General features: G+C 27.5%; 1 protein-coding gene across 2 annotated transcripts in view; it reads left to right on the forward strand.

The window, feature by feature from the left end:
• Positions 1-25,830, forward strand: part of rdgC (retinal degeneration C) — a 139,237-nt gene that overhangs the window by 42,663 nt on the left and 70,744 nt on the right. For both annotated transcript variants that reach the window (XM_088189637.1, XM_088189638.1), the window contains exon 2: positions 1,941-2,280. In XM_088189637.1, the coding sequence (XP_088045763.1) occupies positions 1,995-2,280 (286 nt within the window). In that variant the 5' untranslated portion in view covers positions 1,941-1,994. The remainder of the gene's footprint in view (positions 1-1,940; positions 2,281-25,830) is intronic.

Genomic DNA, 25,830 nt, shown 5'->3' on the forward strand with positions numbered 1-25,830 from the left:
ATATTATTATTAATAGTTAGAAAAACACTAATAATTATAAATAGTTTTTAATCAGCTGTCATATTTTATTCGCAGATTCTGTAAATAAAATATGACAGTAATAAATAAATCTTAATCTGTAATCAAACCAAATAATTTTGCATCAGCATGTGATATTAAATTTTATCTTATATTATTGGCAAATTTTATACATGTTTCAATTATCGTAATATTCATTCATATTTATATTATTTTACAATACTGTCACATTTTGCTCTGTCTTCTCCCTTATACAATTTTTAAACTAAATCTGATGAAGTATTGAAAAACTAGAAATAGAACAGATAAATGATTACTACTTGCTTGAGCCACTTACATATGAACTTAAAATAAAGGGATTGTATCTTATGAATTTTCGATACATATGTATGTAGGTAAATTGATAAGCATTTATTTTTACTAATAAAATATATGTATGTTTATATATCAAAGAACTTACATTAACATTCGTTGAGAATATATGAGGCTGACTAAACTAAGTTTCATTTATTGTTAGTTTATAATAAAAAAATAAACTTTGCTACCATAACTCATTCATAAAATATGATAAAATAATAAAAAGTCTTAAATTGTAGTTACTGAAACTTTATATTTGATTAATGTGCTAAAATTTTCTATAATTATACAAACATTGAATCAAAACGAAACGCATTTTCTATACTGTCATTACTCAATAATTGGCGGTGATGTTGGTTTACAATTTCAAACATTTGACGAACTTTAAAGTAGATTATCTCGTTTATACAAGATACATTTGTGTCTTTGAGCTCTTTAATTGATGAGGATAGTTGAGAGTAAATCTTAGTATAAAGTTAGGCGATATATGTATGTAGATATATACAGGGCGCACTATCCCTTCGAGCTGTTTCGTTCATGCGAATTGCGGACAACATACCCCAATATATTGTAAGCTTTATTGCTCATTAATTCAACATGTTGGTTTTGTAATCCGCTTGAAATATAACAGCAAGTCTAGTACGATTCTCCGTATGATGAAATACATCATAATTTTACGTATTATGTGTACGAGTAGAATACCATAGATAATTGACCACGTTGCGTGCTACCGCTGGATTCCAATTACTCTTCGAATACGAATTTTGTTTACATATACTCGTTTGTTGCATCGAAATGAAAAGTTTGATTGGAAACTTAACGAGTAGAAAATTGAGTTCTGGAAAACAGTTTTCAGCGCGCAAAACGGCTGTCGGCATGTTAAACAACAGTCATTGCCCTAGATTCCATACTGGATAAGCTTTTGCGTCGTTCCGCTTTTGCAAACGTTTTTTAATTAAAATATATACATTTATACGGTCGTTTTGGGTGAAATTGACCTTAGGTAAATCGAGACGGATATTGTATTCTGAATTTGATTTTTTATATTTGGGACATCGCTTCAATCCTTTCACATTGATTATGATCTTTATCCTTGACCCGCGCAAAATAATAAGTGATAATAAACTGGTCACAAGTAGACATAAAAATAGATAATATACTTACTAACACTATTTTTTTATGATTACTTAAGGGCAGTTGCAGATTTTAAGCATTATCACAAAGCTGAATTTTTAGAAAAGTTATCAAATTAGATACAGAAAATAGAGTAGAATACTCAAGTTGATTCTGAAGAATTTAAAAAGCTACAGCAATATATTTTTATGAAATCTATCATTACAAAAAAAAATATGATAAAATATATTTTTAACGAATATATTTTATTTTACAATTTTTGTTGTAAAATAAAATATTTCTTACACTTTAATTTAGTGTTTTTAATAAATTGTATTAACAACATTTATCATCGATAAAAAATTAAAAAAAAAATTTCAAGCAATCTAAATAAAGTTGTTTTATAATTATGACATATGTATGTTTTTAACCGTTCTTTTCTTCTTCAACAGTGAGTGATAAAACGCTTCGCCCTCTGACGTTGTGCCTCGTAGCGTAGTGTTGCCATGCCTCGCAAAGTGCTATCAGGGCGTCCCGAGAAAAGCAGCGGGGGGCTGATGGGGTGCGGAGGGTGTGGATGTGTCTCCCTTAGGGGCGCGAGGAGATCCTTGTCCTTAGGTGAGGACTCCTCGTCCTGTCGAAGTTCTGAACTGGACCAAGAGTCTAGGGGCGTAACTGGTAGAATGATGCCTGGAACAGCCAGCGGCAGTCTGCTGGCTTTCATTCACCCTAGAAACTTACTACGGTACTGGAGAAAGGGCGATGATCTCAGCATGACCAAGGTGGAAAGAAGTAAGTATATTTTTAATAACTTATTTTATTTTATTATTGATCGTGATCATGCATTTACTGCAAAGCTTATCATTATCAAAAAAAATATTAGTTTCTGTCACTCTATAAATATTGTTTGTCTTCTATTTTTCTTATCTTAAATGACGTAGTGGTTCATTGCTAGTCCTAATTCGATTAAACCTTCAATATATCATTAAATTCTATAGAGCAAAAGTTTTTATGCTATCATTTCTCAAGGCTCTGATGTAACGGCCTCACATAGCCCACGTAACAATATTGTTAGCCCTTTGAGTAGTGAGTTCAATTACCTGGGAGTGAGTTAATTTTACGTATTGCTCCATAATTATTTCTGTTGTTATTCATATATTATTTTATATTGCACGTATAGTTAACCCTTAAATGCATGATTTTTCCAAATTCAAAAATAAAAATATTTTTGTACTAAAATAATTTAAAAAATATTCAGGCTTATTTGTGGACTATATAAATAAAAAAAATGCAGAACGCGACCATATATATTAAAATTAAAAACATACAAAAAATATTTACTTAAAGCAATTTTTTTTATTTTTTAATAAAAAAAATTAAAGACCACAACATTTTTCATACATTGTTTGTGAAATTCCATTACATTACGGCATTTTGCATCTGCTTCTCTTGTTCAATATGGGCTCAGTGTTTACAACTGCGTGTTTTATTTATTATATGCAACTATTACAAAAAAATAGAAATCAAAAATAAATAAATAATGGTAGACTAACCTTTTTAGAGTATATAAATTAATTTTATTTCATTTTATATCCACTAGCACCATTGAAAACAAATGTTAAAATTTCCAAAAATGTGACATATCTGCACCCTAAGATTTTTTTTAATGGCATTATCACGGAATAATTTGAAAACACAATGGCTCGGCGTTTGTTACACATATGTATCACTATTCAATAGAGTTCCTTTATTGAACGTAGACTGAGTTCTAAGCGCTTGAATAAACTGTTGCAGATTCGCAGCACCATGCATTTAAGGGTTAAATATAGAAAAATTCAAAGTTTATTGATTTGATTTATTTTACTAATTTTTGTAATTATTATTAAACTTCGATAATTTATTTTACATATTTATTATATATTATTTGGCTTTAGTGGATTTTTTTATATCATTACAAAAGCTTTCACTGTTTTGTATAAAATATAGTGTGTAATATTTCTTAATTTTTTGCTATAATTTTCTATAGAAATCATTTACATTTTTTTTTAATTTCAAATTAAAAAAAAATATTATATAATTTTAATGTTTTATATTTATTATTTCTTCACTTATATATGTAAATATTTAATTATCTGGGATACCTCAATTGACCACCGTAAATGTACGGCGATACTCATCAAAGAGTTAAGCTTGAAACAGAGAAATTAAATCAAAAGATTTTTGGGCTAGTTAGCACAATTATATTTAATCATTTATTTAAAATATAAAATAATTGTAGATCTCATAAATATATAGTTTCAAGTCAGATCCGCTGATCTTTTCAATTTAAATCTTTTACAGCATAGTGAAAAGTGTGAAAAGTTTTCAAATATAAATATCTGTCACAGTAATACCATTAGATATATAGTTATCAATTGAGTCAATCGACTCTCAGTCATTCGTGTTTTTAGGTCAAAGTCGCAGAACTGCCCAGCAATGAGGTTAAAGTAATATTATTTGCGAGCGTTGGTAAAAGAACTTAAGTTCTGTATTTATTACTATTTGTCAGAGCGAACAATAGCGCTTGGCAAGTGAGAACAATAGTAAATTACGTGGATGATAATATGTACGTTTACACCGTAGTGTTTATTTGTGAACAATATTGTTTTTGTGCATCTAAATAATAAGATGATTATACAAATCTGGGTCGTGGAAAATCATACATTTTGCAATAAGAGGTTAAACATATTTTAAACGTGAATTATAAACACTTATTAATAACATTTTTTTAATTGTACTGTGATGTCAAATTTAATTAAGACATTCTTGATTGTGTATATTATACATATAGTATAAAACGTATCATACTGTGATATTTCGTGTCTTATATTTAATTATGACAAAGCTCGTATAGTCTTTGAGGGATTTTCATGCAGCGTTGGTTGGAATTTTCCCATATTGACATAATTAGATCATATTTAGACTCGCGCTATTGCCCTACCATTATTACACCATCTACCCGTAGACGAGACTTAATTATATCAAAACTATGGTTAAAACTTACCGTAATAGGATTATATTGTCCTATTTGAAATTATAATATTCAATTAAATGTTTCAGTATGAGCCATTAGTATTAATCAAAAAGTCATGAGCTTAATCTATTTTTATCGCACAGCTAATAACATTAAAATAAAATAAATTATAAATGCTTGGTATAAAATTAGAAACCAAACTATATTTTATACATGCTAATGGAATATGTTATTAGCTTGAAATATTCAAACACCCAAATCGGTTACTAAATCTGTGCGTTGAAGCTTATTAGTATTACCCAAAACAGCTCATGTTATTATTTATGTATAACACATAAATCACACAATTTTGTCGACTTTAACGTAAAATATTTGTAACTGATAATTTGTACGTTTTTATACCATCTTGTAAATCACTCAAGCCCTATCGGCTCATGCTGTCCAAAATAATAATGAATTGCCTATCGTTTATTTTAACTAATTCTCAGATCGATGGCAATTCATCAAGAAGCAGTACACGTCCGTGGCACAGTAATTGCGTTAAAAAGCTTCAAAGACGTGTTTGCCAGCCGCAAAACCCGATCCAGTTAATCCCCACCTAACTTGACGGATTTCCGATAGCCGAGCGCAAATTTCGTATAACGATCGTTAGCGAATCCCAAAAATATGCCCTTAACGATTTATATCCAATTATCGTGAACCGAGAAAGCGTAAAGTTTGCCGATATTTTATATATAGCACTTATACATTATATAGTATATATTGAATCCCACGTCGACTGAACGATTTGTCAAGTGTCGGTTTTTCTTAGAGACACATGTACAAACTTTGACTTTTACGATAATATTTGGTTTATATCAAGATGTCACGAAAGGGTCGTTTGCCAATTTAGCATAATTACCTTAATGGGATTGAGATAACCTATTAATAAAACATTTTCAGCTTAATTCCGATGTGACACTTAAGCTCCCTTCTTGGCGTAGAGATTTCGTTATCTTCTCCGATGGTAAGGTCCATTCTCCCACCGGCTTAGTCCTAAAAGAGCAGCGTCTTACACAACTCTATCCATCTAGCGTATTAGTGTCTTATATAATCAGTTATCTCTCATTTTAGCTATATAATCTGTCAAATTAAAATGTCATTTTATATATTTATTCTTATTCAAGTTTTATTAAACCTTGCCATTTTTTATTCATAGAAAAAATGCAAACTCTTTATGCTCTTTGTAAGATGTGTATCAAAGCCTACGAACGAAATTGTGAGTATCCAAGCATTTCTTTGATTCATTGATTCTAATTATTTTGTGAGAGATTAATATTCATATTTTATATTTATTATATATGTGGCTCAGAAGTCGCTTTTTAAAAATATTACAAATAAATGTAATGCGTGTCTTAGCGTTCTGGTTTATTTTAAAGATATATATGATTAATAGATATTAAATATGTTGTGCAGGTCCCCACATGTTTAAACTAAATATAAATATGTCCAAAAAATGTTATCACATCTTGGTTTATTTTTGCGGCATTGACTCCTACTCGATATAAAGAATGTGCACCGCAGGAGAAAATAGGGCACTTTGTTATTCTCTTAAATGTCAGATTATTTCGCCATAATATATTTGGGCCATTATCATAGTCTTGTAAACGGCAATCTTGAAGAGGAATATTTTTTTTGTAAAGTAAATATTAATTCACATCTTAGTTGAAGCTTGATTTTGTGATATATTTTAATCATTGTCTGAAATATTTGTGGTTTTATCTACTATTATTCTGTAATAAATCGCTTCTTTTCTGTGTACTTTTTCAGGTCACAAACTAATTAATTAATTTTGTGAATGCCATGATTATTAATGTGCTTGTCCTATCATATTTGTATCTTCAACTAAATATTTTTGAATTTTAGCGAAATGTATTAGTTCATCTAATTTACCAATTAATTCTATATCTCTAAAGAAGATTTCCAATTGGTGCGCTGTTCCCTTGAAATGCTAGAGCTCTAGATGATAACAATAATACTACGTCTAAAATACGTTGTAAAATTGCTTTTTATTTGATCATTTTACATGAATTTGCATTTGTAAATATTTATTGTAGCCTTGTCCTTTTAATGATGGCAAACGGAATTTCCAATCCAAATATTGTTTTTTATGTTTAGCACTATTTTAGTGAAATGGAAAAATATCGTACAACTTTTTTCAATGTTTATTTCTGGGTGAAAATTTATCTTTAGCTAAATTGCTTAAATTTATATTATTTTGATTGCAAAACATTTTACATGTTTACCATTCTCGTGGAAAATGCATTTTTAATTATTTATTTTTCATTTTAGTATATAATTAAAATTCTCTACGATTAATATCTTTATAAATATTTAGTAATTCTCGAAAGCTGATCGTTTGTACTATATTTTTTTGTAACTTATTTGAGATTACTCGCGGCCCAGTATCGTATTTCTTATTAGAGTCGTCAACAGAATCTGTATCAAAATCATTGATTGCATCATGATCTTTCGTAATCATTCCTTCTTTAGGTGTTTGATTTTGATTTTATTCTTCAGTAACAACAGGTCCATATGTAATATTCGCTTCTTCTCCAATTGAATTTTGAGTTTGCGAGTTCTAATTAGAACGTGTTAAAAATACGTGTTTATTTATAATTTCCTTGACTGTTTCAAAATTACAAAAAATTATATTTTAGTTTAGAAGTTTATTTTTTTATCATAATTGTGAAAAATTATATCTCATTTTAATTTTAAATGATATATTTTACAATGAATATTTAAGTGTAGTTACAGCATTTTTTGGACTATATTTTATTAAGCTTATCAATCATGTTTTCTGTTCCGTTAAATATGTTAGGTTATAATAATAAATAATAATCAAAAAATCAGGAAATCATTACATTTTTATAATCGAATCGAATGTGAAAAAATCATACGCATGATTTAATTATTAAAATGTATAAGGAAATGTCGTTTTCATTAGATTGGCAAATATAACATAAAATATTTATTATAGTTTCTAGCTGTAAATCTTTTAATCTAAATATTCGGACTTACCTTGTATTGAAATTAAAATTAAATCGGATAAATTAAAATTAAAATTCATACTTACATAGTGCCGTAAATTCGCACATCTGTTTAAGATTAAAATTGTTTCTTTTGGGATAGACTTTTTTAGTCTCAGATCTTGTAAATATAACCTTATCCGTCATAAAAATAATAATTAAATATAGAATTCGGCTCTGCGCATAAAATCGCACTGCATTTTAGATATTTTATTTAACAAATCATATCTCGATCGATATATTGTTTTAAAATGGCAGTGCAATAAAAATAGAAACGTATGTTCTCGCAGTAAAACTGCATGGTCATAGTCTTTAAGTCGTACTAAAGATCGTGTTAAAGACTGCTTCTCTTAATGATTTAGGGCGATTGCTTGGCTGAACTAGATTTTAATAAACATCCGTACATTAGTAGAAAGAGCCCAATAATATTTATCAGAAACTTTTACTGAAAATATTAAACTATTGATTAAAAATATTCACAGCCTGATTGCTTTATCTCTAGAAAGCGATTCTTATTCGTGTTTTTATTTGACATTATTAAAAATTTCATGAACGCATAAAAAATGAAAATTAAGTAATGGTCATAATGCAAAATTATTTTATTAAATTCATGAGGATTGATTCAAAGCAATTTTAGTATATAAATATGTTTTATCGTTACGCCGAATAAACTACAATAAAACGGATCAGTAAATATAACACATACAAGTCTGAACCAGAAGCTGTAGTAAAGAGTGACAAATACACAAAAACACCGGATATATCTATTAGAAACAGCTGAAAGACTTTTTCAAAGCTGAATAGTAAAATGTCTGCAAGCGAAAGAACAATTAAATCATAAACGATGAGTAAAAGGATTAAGCGGGACTCGGAAATTTAAAAGATTTAAAAAGCTTTAAAAAAAAGTAATGAATAGACATGTCAGCATCTAAATTGGCATCTGAGTCCGAGGAATACAATTTAAAAATTGGTTTTCACCTTTGTTTTTAAATTGAGATTAATTTTGAAAATATATTAAAATGTCAATTTAATGATAATAATTTTTAATATTAGTTTTTCAAGTAATGGTTATATTTGATCTTTGGTTATGCACCTAAGAATATTAGTAAAGTATTTTGGAGAGTGCATTTTTTTTTTAATATTCGGTTGTAGAGTTACAGCTGTGTAAATACAATAAACAATGACTAAGTTAGTTGTAGGATAACAGAAAAACTTAAATTTATTTTATTAATTTTAAACTATTATTACAGCTATTATGCACAATGAAACTTGGCCTTATTGATTTAATTATTACCACGATTTTTATTGGTAAGATAAGGAAAATCTAGGAAATTTAATAAAGGTTAATTAATTGGAATTATAATTATATAATTCTCTCAGACATAAAATAAATTTTAAAAAAACGCTTGGGTCTATGTGGTATTCTAATCTGTTTTTATTTAAGGCTCTCTTCTTTTTAAAGTAAATGTGCTTAAAGTACTAGTATATTATACTTTTATTGGACCTTCACTTAGTTTTATTTAAAATAAATCTTATTGATTATTGTTTGTATCTTAAATTGCTTTACTCGTTCGATGCTAATTGTTTATTATCTACTTTGAGACATTTTGTATGTAATGGGAGTTTAAAATCAATTTTAAATATATTAATATTTTACTTTGACTTATAAGTTATATAAATTCTGTTTTAATGATTTAGATTTTAAACATTTATTAAAATACTATCTTGGTCAAGGCTGTGTTTATTTTTGCCGTAAAATTAATTCATTCCATAATATCTAGCTATATATTTTTCGATTCAAAATCGAATAATTAATTTGCGTTTCACTTTCAGGTGGCTAACGGCAATTAAGGGCGCTTCGGCCATTATTAGGGTAGCTGGCAATGGGGTAGGCGGAGTAGGCAGGGTTAAAGGGCCACGCTTTCGATGACAGTATTGTGCCACGGTGAAATGTCAATTTGCTTCCCATTTACATACATAAACCGTGCATTAACCTAATGCTCCCAAATGGAAGGTTACTTACAATTTTATCAACGGCGAAGCTCACCTTTTTGCATTGTGCTACAAATTTGCACGAAGCTTTGAAAGCTCCTCGATCGGACGCCTTTGTAATTATTATATTTAAAAAATAATTGCTTTTACTAGATGTGATAAGGGGAAGAAGAAGAGGGAAGAGAGGCCTTTTGTAAGAGCTTTTTTGTTGCGCTGTATTTTTTTCTTGTTCATCACAAAATAATTCAATTTTAGACAAGTATGAATTGCGAGCGGTAAATTGGTTACCCCGGAAAGAGGAAAAGTAATTTTCCCTCTATAGATGTTCTTCTCTCGTGTCCTTTACTCGCTTATGAATGACGCGATATCTTTGTAGTAGGCATCATAATGCTTCTCCACGTACGCCCATTTTTACCAGGTGTAAGATTTCATGGTTTCGGCGAATTTAAAAATATTTAATAAATTTTATTTTAATTAATAATTCTCTTTCAATAATTAAAATTATTTCTCAAACATTTTTTTTATAATACAAATATTCTTAAACATTCACCAAACACTGCATTTTTATACCGCTGCATAAAATGGTAGATTTGTGACAGATGTTAAATTGGAAGCTCTTAATAGAGATCAGAAGTATTTAAATGATATAAAAATAAAAATTTTCCTAACTATTCTAATCAGCATTATATTAATTAGATAAAAAAAACGCTCCACATAAATCATAAATCAGGAGCTTAAGATTTGCCTGTCAGCGTACTTAATTTTTGTTTTTTTTATAATCGAAGGAAGTTTTTTATCTCTAAATGGTTCGAAAAATAAAAAATGTAGCAGTAGCAGTTAATAACAATTTATTTACAATTCAGGTTTAAATACGTAAGCCTGAAATTCCTTTGTAACTCGACACTCTGATCAATCAAAGTAGATCGATCCGTTCTGATCCTTGGATTATTCTCGTTCCTTTTAAAAAATCGTAATGTTTCTTTTATTTAACGATCATCCAGTTCTCTGCTTAATATTAATATTAATAAATATAAAATAATATACTGTATTAATAAAATCACGTTTTATATATTACAAATATTTTTCTTAATCAATCTCGATTTTCTCGAGAAAAGTGGGGAAAAATTAGGCTCTATGTTCTTCTTGATATCAATCAGTTTTCTTTTGCATTCCAATGACATAAAATTGTTAGAAATGTATTCGTTCTGAATCTTCTATGTTGAATATTTTTCTCAATAGTAGCGGTTTTCATGCATTTATTTTTATTATTTTTAACCCTTAAAGTGTTAAATGAATTTTTATAAAGTCACGTATTCAGTTATTAATACAATAAAAGTAAATTTAAATTTAATTGCAATCTTTTTATATGTTTATATTCATTCTATGCTGCATCTATAATTAACCTTGATTTTTAACTGCATAATTTACTAATAAAATCGATGCTCAATAAAAAATCTAATATTTTATATTGAGCTAAATCTTAATTTTCCATTTAAGAGCCATACACGGTGATTCGAATTTACCCGCACCTAGCACATAAAGGGTTAAATGAATAGATAATTCTTGACTTGTTAAAAAATAAGATTCAATATTATATTGATTGCATATGTTTGATAATTCACTAAAAAATAAACCATAATATAAAATATGATTTTAATTTTGCAACTCAATTTTTGGAAAAATCCATGTCTAATTAAATTTTTGTTATGTATGATTTAAAATACTAACATTGAGATTATAGTCAATGTAGAAAAATAAAGCATCTGTAGTTATCTAAACGCACTGCTTTTGAGGCAAAAAATGAAAGCAAGAATATTTATAAATTACATCAAAAATAAGTTACGTAATTAGTTAAGATATGAAAGCTAAATAAACATTACTTTTATAGTATTTTTAAGTGCGTTGGATTTTCGTGTAATAGTAATTTAAACAGATTTTTTCACAAGAAAGGTGCAATTTTTTCAGGAACAATAAATTTATTTTTAATCTGGTTTATTTTGTGAATTTTTCTAGAACATTTACTTATTTAAATAAATAACTGCAATGACTACAAATCATTCTGCTAATTTCGAAAAAGCAAATTGAAAGCATTTATAAAAAAATAGAGCTATAGAATTCTCAAATACAAAGAAATAATTATTTCTTATTTAAAATGACTTCTGTACCCAAAAAAAGTTATTAAAGTGTATAAAAATCTTTTTACTAAACATTTGCAAGGTTGGATAATGCACTTTTCACATTATTTTATTAATCTTGATTTTAATTATGTTCTAATTATGCACAGAATCAATTAGTATTTGGATTAACACCTTTCAAAAACGAAAACCTTATGTAAAAATCATGCGATACTTAAATTTTGGTTGAATTAAATTTATAGTTTATATAGAGACTTTGTCAAGCAAAGCTACACAAGCGCTATTTCTTTTTGCAACATCGTATTTATGCAAAACACGATTGTATGTTCCAGCTGCTATTAGATTAAACATCGACCATGTTTTGCGATACAAATTATCAGTACAATTTGATAACATATGTGCTGATAGACAGTTTATCTATTGCAATAAAAATAAATGCATTTATTAACATATTTTTTTATTATTAAAATGCATCTGAATTATTTAAATATAATTTAGAGAAAAGAAACATTGCTCTACAGAATAATTAAAACAGTTTGACCTTTAGAGTCAGAAAATTCCATTTAATGTAATTTTCCAGATCTCATTCCCCATTTTAATATATTAGTGAGAACGTTCTGGATAGAGAAACTTTCTCCAGAGATCTTGGAATCGCTTTTAAGAGCAAGTAAAGGTTCTTTAACACATAAGCGACGTCTACGAATAATCTTTAAAGGTGCTTTTCTTTGTTATGAGGAACGCGTTTCACTTTTACGATCCGACAGTAATTCTCGTTCTTTATGGCACTTGAATTGCCAAATAAACAAATACTCTCTCTTAATTTAAAATGGTTCTAAAATATTTAAATATTGCATATAATCTTCAACATGCATTTTATTTTAAATTGGTTTACTCTACAAACTATTTTTGAATTTAATTCCTGTTTTTTTATTTATTATTAATAAAAGTTTTGCTTGGCAAGCTTAATCAGTATTGTCTGAATTAAGCCAGACTGTATACGTAATTTCAATGCCAACGTTAATCGGGTAATCGTCTAAAAGTAACTTGATACATAAGGTCGTATTTAAAGCGTTACTAGCTTATGCATGTTGAGTATTGATCATATTGTGTAATTACCATTTATTACAAGCAATATACAGTAAAATTTACATTTTTCTCTATTTCTACTAAATAAGGGAATAAAAGCAGAACAGACGAAGAAAGTTCTTTAATTAATTGCATCTCATTCAGTTTAGCATTTGTTCGCAGCTCAACTGGAACTCGAGATTCAGTTTTTATGTATGAAAATAAAGGTGGAGCTCTTAAGCGTGGGTTTCTTTATTGTCGATGAAAAACAATGGCGGCGAAAGGCATCAATCATGCGGGGAACTATTGTTGTTAGACAACAATGTCCAGTATTGTATGCGGGAGCCTTAATAAGCGGATGAAATTCACACCCTTTGTGCTGACGCGTATGCCAGAATACTCTCGCAAAACTTTGCGAAAAAATCTGAAACACCTTCGAGGTCGTAATCAATCAATTTCAGATCGAAATATGATAATTCTGTTTTGTAATTAACCAGCTTATTGTTTTAATTTCACGTCAAATTTGCTAATCTTAGCCCTTCTGCCATATCAAATCATATTTTTAAATAATAGATCATTTTTCCAGAAAATTTTATTTTAAATAGAGCTGTATCTAAAATGTATAAATTGCATTTATAAATTAAATATACTAGCAATTTTATTATTTTGCTACTTTTTTGCCAATTTTTTGTACACACACTATGTGAAAACACGTATATATATACATATATAAATTAACTATTTTTATTACATATTTATTGTATATTCCAGTCAGCCGAAACTGGGTTTTGCGTACAAAACCTATTCATGCATATATTATGATCCTATAAAGTCCTAAAAATGAATGTATAATATGCTCTGTAAATAAATTATTGGCAAACCTATTTTTATCGTCAGTTACAATGTGAGCATCTTTTGTAGTTACCGAAACAATTTTAGTCAGATCTACTTTTCTTGTGCTTAAAATATCGATACTTTTTATTGTTGTTGCTGATGATGTTAAACTGATGAATTATTTTTTTGCCATTAGTGAAAATTGCTAATATAGCTAATCCAGTTATTCTTAGTATAGCTATATAAAAGAAAATATTTTATAGCTATTTTATGCTGATTTTCACCAAAGGTAAATATGCGCCAGTGAATCGTAAACATGAGTCATCCATAAACTGTTAACTGATGCGGAGGAAAATCGTATTTGTTGACCGTACAAATTTATAGCTGTATAAATGAATATCACATGTTAATTGTTTACGTGATAGAAAGAAATGCTATATGTTCGCCTTCCAGAGGTCGGCATAAATATTTTAGGTTCTGAGTGCCAAAGCCATTTATATTAAAGCATTTTATGTAGATATAACTACAACAAAGAAATGTTTACTAATACTATGCTTCAAATACATTTCTACAAATGATGATACAAAAATTGACAATCCTAGCTACTTTTTTTCAAAACTGTTTATTTTATTTTTGGGTGTTGAGGCCTGTCATAGAGACCTGTAAGCATATATTATTTATCACATATATATGGAAATATAGTTGCCGCTATCAGTTCATGGAGTGAAAATTGTGAAACTCGAAGCACTTTCGCTGGAGTGTCGGCATAATATTGTCGGTTGTGATCTTGTGATGATTTTTGTTGATGTTCCTCGTGCTGGGAGTCCATGAAATTAAGTATTTTTCCGTCTGCAACCAAGTTTCACATTTTTTATATTGCTGATTCGAGACAACTCTAGTGTGTTGCAGATGAAGATGTTGGTGGGTCAATTGCATCACTTTTTGTACACACCAACAAAATATGTTTACGGTCTAAAAGTAAAACTGATAGGTGGCCACTTTCGGCGATCGTTAATAAATGGGTAAAAAACAGTAGTTCTTTTTTCACAGGGTATAACGCATTGTCTATCATGCATTCTGTCGAAACACAAGTATTTTTTTTTGGGTGCTTACGAGTGATAAACGTCTCGAGAGAAATGTGTTAATAGGTGATCCGTGAAATCATTAACGGAATCAATTTAGTTTTGAGCTCTCTTTCCGATCTCTCCTCTGTTGTTAATGCCTTACTTTGGAGAAAAAATAGTGTTTATTTACATATATTTTTGATTGATAGATTGACCTTTAAATTTAATATGCAGGTGGTTGTTAATATTTTTAGATTTTTATTATCTATTTAGCTAAAAAGCTACATCCTTTAGCTTTAAAACCCAAAAAAGCAATCGAAAAATACTATGCTATTTGCTAATTTTACCATTCAAAAAATTTCAATCACTTCTATGAGCTCAAGATATCGCAATTAATTTTTACCACTGATAAATCATCAAACTAGCAAAATAACAGTTCATTAAGCTTTAATTTTTGATTAAAAAAATATCAAAACTATTGATTATTAAATCTACGAGATCAAATAAAGCTCACTACTATCACAATTGGTTTAAGAAAAAATGATACATTATTATATGTATAGCTAAGTACCTGTTGGTGAATGATACAATAAGTAACCAAAGGCTTTAAATACCTTGTATTTTTTAGTTTTTTTTTTAATATATTCAATTATTTCTTTTTCTATTATTTCGTTTTGAACTGTAATTTGTTAAAGTATTCTTATCTGTAGTTGTTTTACAGAAATTATACATATAATCTATTTTCGTATATACTTATATACTAAAAACTTAACAATGCCACAGCAACTAAGCAGTATTAGTAACGTCTGTAGACTTATCGATTGACAAAAAAACTATTATTACCATTTTTTCTGTTATTAAATTGCCTATTGATGTTCCTCTCAATGTCCTTATTTATTTGAATTTTCTATACACACATTTATACAGTTCTTATAAGCAATAATTATTTATTAGCTAAGAAATTTGTACACTGACTTTAATTACAGCATCATTTTTTAATATATATTTTTTTTAATCTTTGCTTTCTTATGGGTAATGCATATTCCGTCAAGAGCTTAGTTTGTCAATGGCAACGTATATTAAGCACTTTTAGTACAAATATAGTGTAACTGTACAATAAACACTTTATGCATTTTGTAACATAATATTTCACATTACACTTTTCTTTAACCCTTTGGGTTACCCTAATCCGATACATAAGCTTCTCCTATTTTGGAGAAAATTGAGTTGTTGGATCTGATGTTATTATTGTCAAAAGATTTGGATACATTTTTAGTGAAATATTGAGCACATACTTATGAAATAAAAAACATTTTTTTTTAATTTTAAAATATGTTAAATATCGCACTTGAATTTTTCGGCAACTTAAGGGCTAAAAGCATGATATTCAAAGTATTTTTTTCTGGTTTTAACATTGAAATGCAGTAGTTAAAAAATATAAATAAAACCTCAATGTGGCACTAAAAACGTTGCTGAAATATAACTGCGTTAAATCACAATAATTCGTAGCTATAGGAGCGCCAGTTTCGATTGTATCCCACAACTTCTCAACTCAACAGTCAGCTGTTTTGTTATAATACATTTTATTAAATTTTAAATAAATATAAAATGTTTAATTCAAATTATTGCCGGTATGCTTATTAAATATGTGGTTATATTTTATCTTGAAACCGATTTAATCTTTTCCTCCTCAATTCAAGGTTTTCATTTCACCAAAAGATTGTTATCCTCTTTAGCCAAACGTTATCTTTGAAGCTTCTTAATCACGCTATCAATTCTTGTGCATTTTCTTTATTCGAGGCTCTCTCGACATTTTCTCCCGTGTAATATCTCTCTATCTCTCTCTCGCGAAATTAATTCGATTGCTCCCCTTTCGAGCTTCATTAACTAGCGGCCGAGGGACGTTAAACAAGATTTTCCGACGCATTCTGAGGGTTTCCGCTCTTCCACTTTTATAATAAAATTCTAAGAGCACCATTCTATGAAAATTTATTTTCACCAACATTGTAAATTACATTGCTTTGCGGTGAAGTACGGTTAAAGAGAAAATTTTCACAATTGAGTTACATTATATTCGCCAGGTCAGATTTCGCGTGATGTGTTTCAAACATGTCGATAATTTTCAATTTGATGGAATAATAACGTTAGGTAAACGTATTGTAGTCGAGACATATGTGAATGTAATATCAAATTTCAATGTTTCATTGAATTTAAATTAAATCGCAAATAATACGTGATGTGTTAGATGTCACGTGTACATGAATCACGTTTTTAATTCGATGAAAATAATTCACTATTCAATTCTGGCATGTTATTTGTATACAACGTTGAAGAAATGCAAATATCAATATGATCTAAATAACTATACAAAGCTTTTGAGCTTAATCAAAAATATGTATTTAAACAAAAAAATAATATTTTTTTTTAATAAAAAAAAAAAAAATTAATCAATGTTTATTAAAAAAAAAATTTTACACAAAAAAGAGTGATGTTATGTATTTAATTTCTTTCCCGATTTCTAATATATGACACAGCATCAATATATTGCGCTGTCTTTGTGTTTCTCTTCAATAAAATTTGTATAAGAAAAATGTATAGGAACTAAAAATTCGTCAAAGCACTAAACAAAATAATAATGTTTTTATTGATAATAGCTTTTATCACATTTTTACCTTAAAAAATTATATTTAAAATATAGGGAACAACACTTTATTTAAAACTAATTACTTATGAATTTTGTATCATAAAACCATTACGGTGTACCAAAGGTATGTCTTACACCTGAAAGACCCGAGTTCAAATCCCATATGGAACATAGTGATTTACTGTGTATGGAAGATCGGATTTAGTGATTTTATTTATTTTACTAGATTTTATTAATTTTAAGAAAATAAATGTGTTTGTCTGTCACAAGAATCCAATTAATCGGTGGACAATAGTCATGTGACATTTGCACATGTCATTTAGCTGTCTCTTTCAAGGCAATTGTGTTTATCGAGATACTTAAAAAATTCTGAAAAAATAAGAAAATATAGTTTTGCAAATTTTTGAGAGATTCTCGAGAAGAAACACTAATTGACTGGTTAAGTAGGGCAATTTTAATATTTCACATTAGGAATATTATAATATATGAATTCCCATGTAGCGTAAACCTTCCAGATAATTAACTCAAATTTACTACATCCCTAAAAAAATTTTCTATGCATAACTTAATATGTTATTTATTGAACTGCTATTTTTTAAGAGCATATGCAATCTTACCTAGTAGGATTAAAATTTATTACATAAAATAATTAAAATATAAACAATTTTTTTTATTTAAATCTGTTTTACTGTTAACCCTTTAAACGCCAGCAACTTTTTAGTGAGTCACCTGTTATTTTTCTTTACGCGTCAGTATTTTTTTCTAAAACTAAATATGAAATACTTGGTTTACAGATAAATAAGGCTAGTACAATAATATTTAATAATTAAAAAAAATTGCATATATTTCGTTAACTTGTTTTAAGAAATAATTTGTTTGAAAAATATCAATGAGTCGCTGGCGTTTAAGAGGTTAAATTTAAAAACTCTCTTTAACAAATTGCTGTATTTTATTTTAAATCAATATTAGTCTAATAATACAATAAAAACTAGTCTTGCAAATTTTAATTTCATTTGCCTTCTTTTGAAATTAAAGTGTTAGTTGGTTTAAAAAATATATATCATTTTAAATATCTATGATATAAATTTGCCTTAACTCTCGTTAAGAGCCGATAACGCCGATAAGCGTTTTCAAAAAATTAGGGTCATTTTATTTTAAATAAAATAATAGTATAAACTTATTTATATAACTTGTTTCAAACATACATAAGTCTGTAACAGACCTTTTTTAATACGTAACAGACATTTTTTAATGGGTTTATCTTACTGTAACGCATTGGGCTCATACCTGTCATGTTACAATGGTAAATTAATTACTATAAAAAATGATTACTTACGAAGTCTTGATTGAGTTCTGGCAGGCAGTTTTATAAGTATATTATTTTATTTTATCTTTATGGTAAGAAAAAGTTTAAAATTGTAATTCAGCATTATTGGTAAAGTCCACTGTTTATTTTTAAAAATCTATTAACAAATCAAAAATCAGCTAACAACGTCAGACCCTTTATTAATGGGGCAATTTAATTAACGCGCGATTATTTCCTTAACGTGTACAACATAAATTTATATTTAATATTATATAACACGTTTTTTGTTTAATTATTTTTTATGCTTCGTCCGTAGGGTAGGGTCGTTAAGAGATTACGGCCTACATTTATTAAAATTTACTAAATTAACTTGGTGCGAAAAATCGTGGCGTAATCGAACGTGTCCAGAATTTCCGACATAATTTGGGGGAAAAGGGGGAGGAAATACCTGAATAATAAAAACGAAGGGCATTTAGGTTGCGCGTAAAAAATAAAACAATACACGTAATATAAAATTCTTTGTGGCCCGTTACGATATGTACATATATGTCAAACAATTGGTTATTTATTGACTGACGCGTGTTATGTGTACAACGTAAAAGTTATTTATTTGTGTTTAACTGTGTATAAAGAAAATACAATATAAAGGCAAAAATAATGAGAAAAAACCCACAATGGTTTGTGAGTTTGATAAATAATATTATTATTTGTATTTATTTTGAATCTTTCGCAGCAATATAATAGACGTTACGGTTTAATAATTATGTAATAAAAAGAGCAAAGAGTTAAAATAAATTATGTTTATTTCAAAGAGAAAATTATATTTCATGTTGTAGCACAAGATCTAAAGCAGGACTAATGTTGTTTTTAATATATAATAATATTATAATTTATAATTTAAAATAAATGTAAATCAGTTGGTTCAAATTTTCCCGTTGTAACGCATTGGGCTTATGCCTGTCAGGATACAATAATAAAAATAAATAAATTAGCTCAGTAACAGTATACCGAGATGGTAAAAACCAAATTGCTTTTTAAGAAGCGTACGCTTGCAATGATTAGAAATATATTTATGTTATATTATTAAATATATTAGTGGGTGCTCTATATGCCTACTAATTATAGCATAAAAATATTTATTATTGTTTTAATCAATGAAATTTACCACTCACAAGTCACGAGGCATTACGAGAAAAATATCATGCGCGGCTTAGTATAAATTATTTTTTTTAGTTAATGGTAGAAAAATATTAAAAAAATACTACAACCTAACGCAAACAAAGGTTGGTGATAGTGTGAGGTTATTACCCAGCAAAGCCTCCACATTCAGTGCGACTGCCCCCCCAATTTCCGCTCTAACGCATTTATTCAAAGCAGCTGGGCTTGGGCCTCTCACCCTTAGCTATGAATTTTAAATCCTTCAGTGATAAGGGTCTAGAGTCATCTGCACTACTTTTTTTGTCGTCATTCCGCACGAAGCGAATACCGTTACATGAACGGGACATAGCGATACTTTTTCGTTGCTTAATATTGTTTTTAAGCACGCTTCCATTTTCCACCCACGCTGGGCACCCAGGGCAGCCATGTTGTCAACATCATCGACGGTGATAAAAATATTGTGTTGTTTTCATGTACAATATTTTAATGACGCTTATTTGCGTCATCGGTTCTTAACGATTGTTTTTAAATTAAAGTATATTTATCTCGTCGGTCTGTTAAATGTTATTTTCAATTAAATAATACTAAAGAGCTCAGTTGGTACAGATATGAATTCCAGAACATTGCAAAACAAGTATAAAGCTGTAAACTTATCTTTGTAAATAAATATTTTACTCTATTATTGAATTTTAAGAATACAGAAATCTGTTGAAATAGATTTAAAATTTCTCTAGCAACAAAAAAAGATTTCAATAAATACTAAAGTTTCGAAATATTATTGTTATATATAGATCTTAACTATTTATTGTGATTTATTTTATTTTTTAAATAAATGGCAAGATAAATATGATTTTCTATATAAAAATAGAATTTTATTAGTAAAATATCTAATTTTGTGTTGCTTAGAGAATTAATTATGTAGCAGTTTGTGAGGAAAATATCTCGAAATTTGCGCTACTTATGTAATCATATAATATATTCTTAATATGCAATTAAAATTGAAAACTACGCGTCAATGCAAAATCCGAAATTATGATTTTTTTATTTTGGTAGAAATTTTAAAATTTTCTTAAAAAATATTATTAAATTATACAAAAATTAAAAATTTTTCACACATCCTACTATTCATTTAAATTTTATAAATTTACAGTTGCACTTGGAGTAGGTTGTACGAATAGGGACATTTTTTGCCAATATAAGTTTTATGACCGACTCTAGGAATAACGATCAAAAAACATTTCCCTTCGGTTTTCTGTCAAAATAAATTAGGAATGTAAGAATTGATAACTAAGGTATGATTATATACTAGGTCTCTAGAAATTTATCGCCTATATAAAATAAAGGCAATTTTTTAAATGATAGATATTATACGATTAGTCTTTGTAAGTAAATTTGAAATAGAATAATACATCATTAGTTGTGTACTTGTTTGTTTATATTTAAATTATTCACTATTAAATAGTTCACAGGTACATAAAATAACATAAATTGTTGTTAATGATACACATAAAAAAAAATTCGATTTACAGAAATACATACTTTAATAATATGTATATTTGACGAGAAATAAAAAGCACTAATTGCAATCTTAGTTTATTTTATAATTTAGTTTTAATAAACTATATTTTTGTTTGATGAATATATTACAATATAACCAAACCATAATATTTAATAGTTACCAACTTTTCTAACGCACAGAAATTATTATATTCATATACTTATGTATGGAATTTTATATTTTTTTTTATTTTATATAACAACATAAACACAATATAGAACTATCTGAAATTTATTTTAGTTTTTTCATAGTTTGCTTTAATATTGCAGTACATAAATCAATTTAAGCGTAATAGCAAAAAAAAAGTTTTCCAACTAAAATAACTTTTACCATGCTGGCAATATAGACAATATTTTTAATATAGTATTTCAGGACCAAAATGTAGTTAAATTGCTATTTATTAGTATGAATTTATTAAAAAAGCTTTAATTTTATTTATTATAGACAAACTTAGAACCTGTGTAAAAATGTAACAATCAGGTACAGATTAACTACATGGAAATGCCATTAGAATTCTTAATACCTAGCTCTTTCATTTCCTTCACAACTGACAAATATTTTTTATATAGTTTTTCGATATTTGTTCTTGCGTCAAATGGCTAAGTTAAAAGCCAATTTATTTTTAAATATTTGTTAAAGTGTGCATACAAAATATTTAAAAATACTCAGAGGCTAGTTTCTAAAGTAGGATCTTAGGCGCTTCTTTTTCGCTTTTTATAATTGTAAAGTATGTATGTTATAAGACTCAAAATTTTGTGTCTCATAATTATTTTTAGTTTGAGAACATAGCAACGCCTATTTACGTATGTCAATAGTAAAGACTTTCAACAAATGTTAAACACTCCTTTAAAAAAATGCAATATTTGCCGAAAAGAATTTTCTGGACAAACTTTTTGTCATAGAAATGCAAATTTTTTTTGTTGTTGTTAAGAACATTAAATATTTCTTGCGAAAACTGTGTGAAACTATATTTATACATATGTTAAAAATAATCTGAGCTGTTTGCTTATAATTCATTCAATTCAAGTAGTTCTAAATATAACTTAACGTCGAATATACCTACATATATTCCCTACGGGCTGTTTCTTAACGAGCCAACCTTGTTATTTATATTTTTAAATAAAATTTATGTGTTGGCAGTAATTTGCAACATTAAAAAGCACTTTTTGGAAAATATCAAATAACATTTTCACTCTTGTCATCATGACTAATTTGCACGTTTACGATTCATTAATCAAATAAAAATGTATGAATCATTTTCCTTTTAAAATACATCATCGTATTTTAAAATATACACATAAAATGCTTCCAAATAAATTCCACGTTTTCTTTGAATCGTATAACACTGTAAATATTTCCCGTAGGGGATTTGGAATCTTATCAAAACCGACATTGGGATCCAATGCATAAATATCGGAAAATGTCTAAGAGATTTTTCCATTTGAATGCTTCGGATGCATTGTGCATAAAACTTACATACATTAATATATGAAAATAATAAATATCAAATTTTTATTATAATATTGACGCTTTCTTTATGGCGTATAAGACATTAAAATAAAGTGCTGGCACTTACATTTCAGTTATTTACTGAGAAAATGCACTCACGTTCTATATACCGGGTCATTAATCGCATTTTCCTTTGTGTCAGAAACATTTAGCTGACACATTGTAAGATAATACGAATGTGTTCATATTTTTTAATGTTAAAAAATATTGATGTTGCTAAAATATCATATATTGTATATTTTCAGATTTAAAAAAAAAAAATATTGGATATACTTCTTTATTGAATAAATAATAATTAGAAATTTTTAGACCATATAAAGAATAAAAAAAAGGGGTAGCATGTTATGTTACGATGGTCTTAATTTAAATTAAATAAATAAATATGATCTATAGTTTTTCGCAAACAATTTTTGCTACATAATTGTTCTATAATATTTCACAAAATATATAATCAGCGTAATTACATTACACTTTATTTAAAAAAATCCAATGTTCAATAAAATCATATTTAAAAGCGTAAATTATGCAACGGTAAAATTAAGGTGGAAATTGCAAGAGGAATTGCTTCGCTTAAATTAAATTTATGTTAAGATCGAAAATGTTCATCTAGTGTTTCATAGTATAATATTCATACTATAATATGATTTAAGTTGTGAACTAAAGCAATATATCCTTACTTTAAACATCAAAAATATTATCTACTTCCATAACAATTTGATTCAAATGCTATTTTGTGATTACTTATAATAACTTTAATATAATTTTAAACTACTACAATCAGAGAATAATAAAATTTAATTTGATACTATTGAATATGTACTACTATTATGACAAGTATAAGTGTGTATGAATACATATATATTATGAAAACATGTACATAAGATATACGATAACGATCAGCTGTTAAAAGGAAATGTCGAGTATGTTTTTATGTCAAGTCGTGTCGGGAAATACTCGAACTGAATGAAACTGTTGTTGATCACGAACAGATATTCTCATCACAGTTAATACTTTTCGATAGCCATAACCTTGTTGTTCGCAAATTAAAATCCCAAAACGATGTTTACAAATATAGCTTTGTTTATCGACTATATAATAATAAAGATTCTTATGCCTCTGAAAATACTGTGCATTTAATATATGGTTATCCTAGAATTTTAAATTAATGTTCATACTATTAAGATTGATAATCATATTTTATTACTCTAGTAATTAGATTGTGTTTTCACAAAAAAAAAAAATTGTTATCAATAAAATACTATAAAGCTATTAGAAAATCATAGTCTAAAGGTGCAAAGTAGTTGGATTCAATAAAACATATCAACCAAGGAACATATTTTTTTTTTATAAATCTCCACAAAAATGGTCTGGCATTGCTATGGTGAAACACAGTGCCCATAGTATTGGTCTCTATTTGTCTATTGGTGTGAGTCGTAGTAAGCGATTCCTTTTCAATACGCATCTCCTTTGAATACAATCTTGGGTTTGAGATGATCTATATTGATTCATTTTGCTGTCTGTTTCGACTAACCTTGTTCTACTAAATTTATTAATTATCACAAGTTGTTCAATAAAAAACTAAGTATCACTGTGTTTAAATAACAAACCACCCGCGGAAGTTTTCATATACTATTTTAATCGCTTGATGCGATACACAAGTATCGGGCTTTTTGACAATCCTGAACTTCAAGAAAATGGCAGCAACTTGTATTAGAGACAATTCATTTTTTGTAATGGTCTGTGTTTATTTGTCATTGCAAGTTTAAGTAACACATTAGTTCTACCATTTTTTTATTGCTCAATTGTTGCAGCACTTAAGTATCGAGCTTTTTAATTACTCCAAGTTTTCATAAATGTGTTAGAATTTTTAGTGCGCAACCAATTTCACGATTTTTCTAATAGTAATAATATATATCAATGTCTGGGGTGACAGCTTGTTCATTAAATTGATCCTAATAAATCTTAGTAATAATTAAAAATTAATTAAACTTTACAGAACACGATTTTTTAAAAGCTTAATATGATAAACATGATCTTGTTTTTACATTGCAAACAAAAATTTGAATAAAAATTCTAGAGCTTTCTGATCAGTACAAAATTATTTTTTAATGAAGGCTAATCTGTTATTATATTATTAAAAAAATATTTTATCTGTGTGCATTTGGTAAAGGTATAAAAAAGCAGAAAAATCAGGATGAATATTAGGTACAAACTATTACATTATATTTTTAAACTGAATTAATATTTTATTTTGTGTAGATAACTCAATAGTTTAATAAAAAAAAAAATTATCTTATTTAATTGCATTAAAAATGGCGTTTGACTATTTAATCAAATTTACTAATAAATGTATTCTATTTTTTTTACAAATGCATTCATTAAAACAGAAATATTACTATTTATATATTTTTGGTAAAAATGTAATAAACATGAAAAATTATTCTTTTTATAGAACTTGCTTTTGTATTTAATAACCCAAAAGCACAAATACACAATTATTTATATATTTTTATGTAAAGCAATTTATTAATCTTAGCAGATCTGATTGTAAATATTTTTATTATAATAAGTGGATGTTTTTTAAGATAATTTTTAGTTTTCTTAGTGTTATCTTAAAACATTTTTTAATATAAATAAATTGGTAAATATAAACAAATAACAGAACAAAAAGTAAACATATTTATTTGCTATTTTTGATGAATAAAATATATTCTTAAGAATATTTGTATTTTTAAAAATATATTAATATTTTTTTAGTATATGGAATTGATGAAATTTCTACAAATACATATAGAAATTATTAAAAAAAACATGATATGTCGAAATAAGACTACACAACACAATAAATTATATATAACCACATTAAGAATATACTATAAAAAAATTGATTTTTATTTATGCACTGAAAAAATGTTAGAGCTAAATAATATTATTAAAGTTTTAACCCACAATATCTGCTTGTTGCTGTTTTTAACAATAATTATACATAAACATTT

The sequence above is a fragment of the Plectrocnemia conspersa genome, unplaced genomic scaffold (genome assembly GCF_051122295.1).
Source record: "Plectrocnemia conspersa isolate PC_06_02 unplaced genomic scaffold, ASM5112229v1 ptg000008l, whole genome shotgun sequence".
NCBI classification, from domain to species: domain Eukaryota; kingdom Metazoa; phylum Arthropoda; class Insecta; order Trichoptera; family Polycentropodidae; genus Plectrocnemia; species Plectrocnemia conspersa.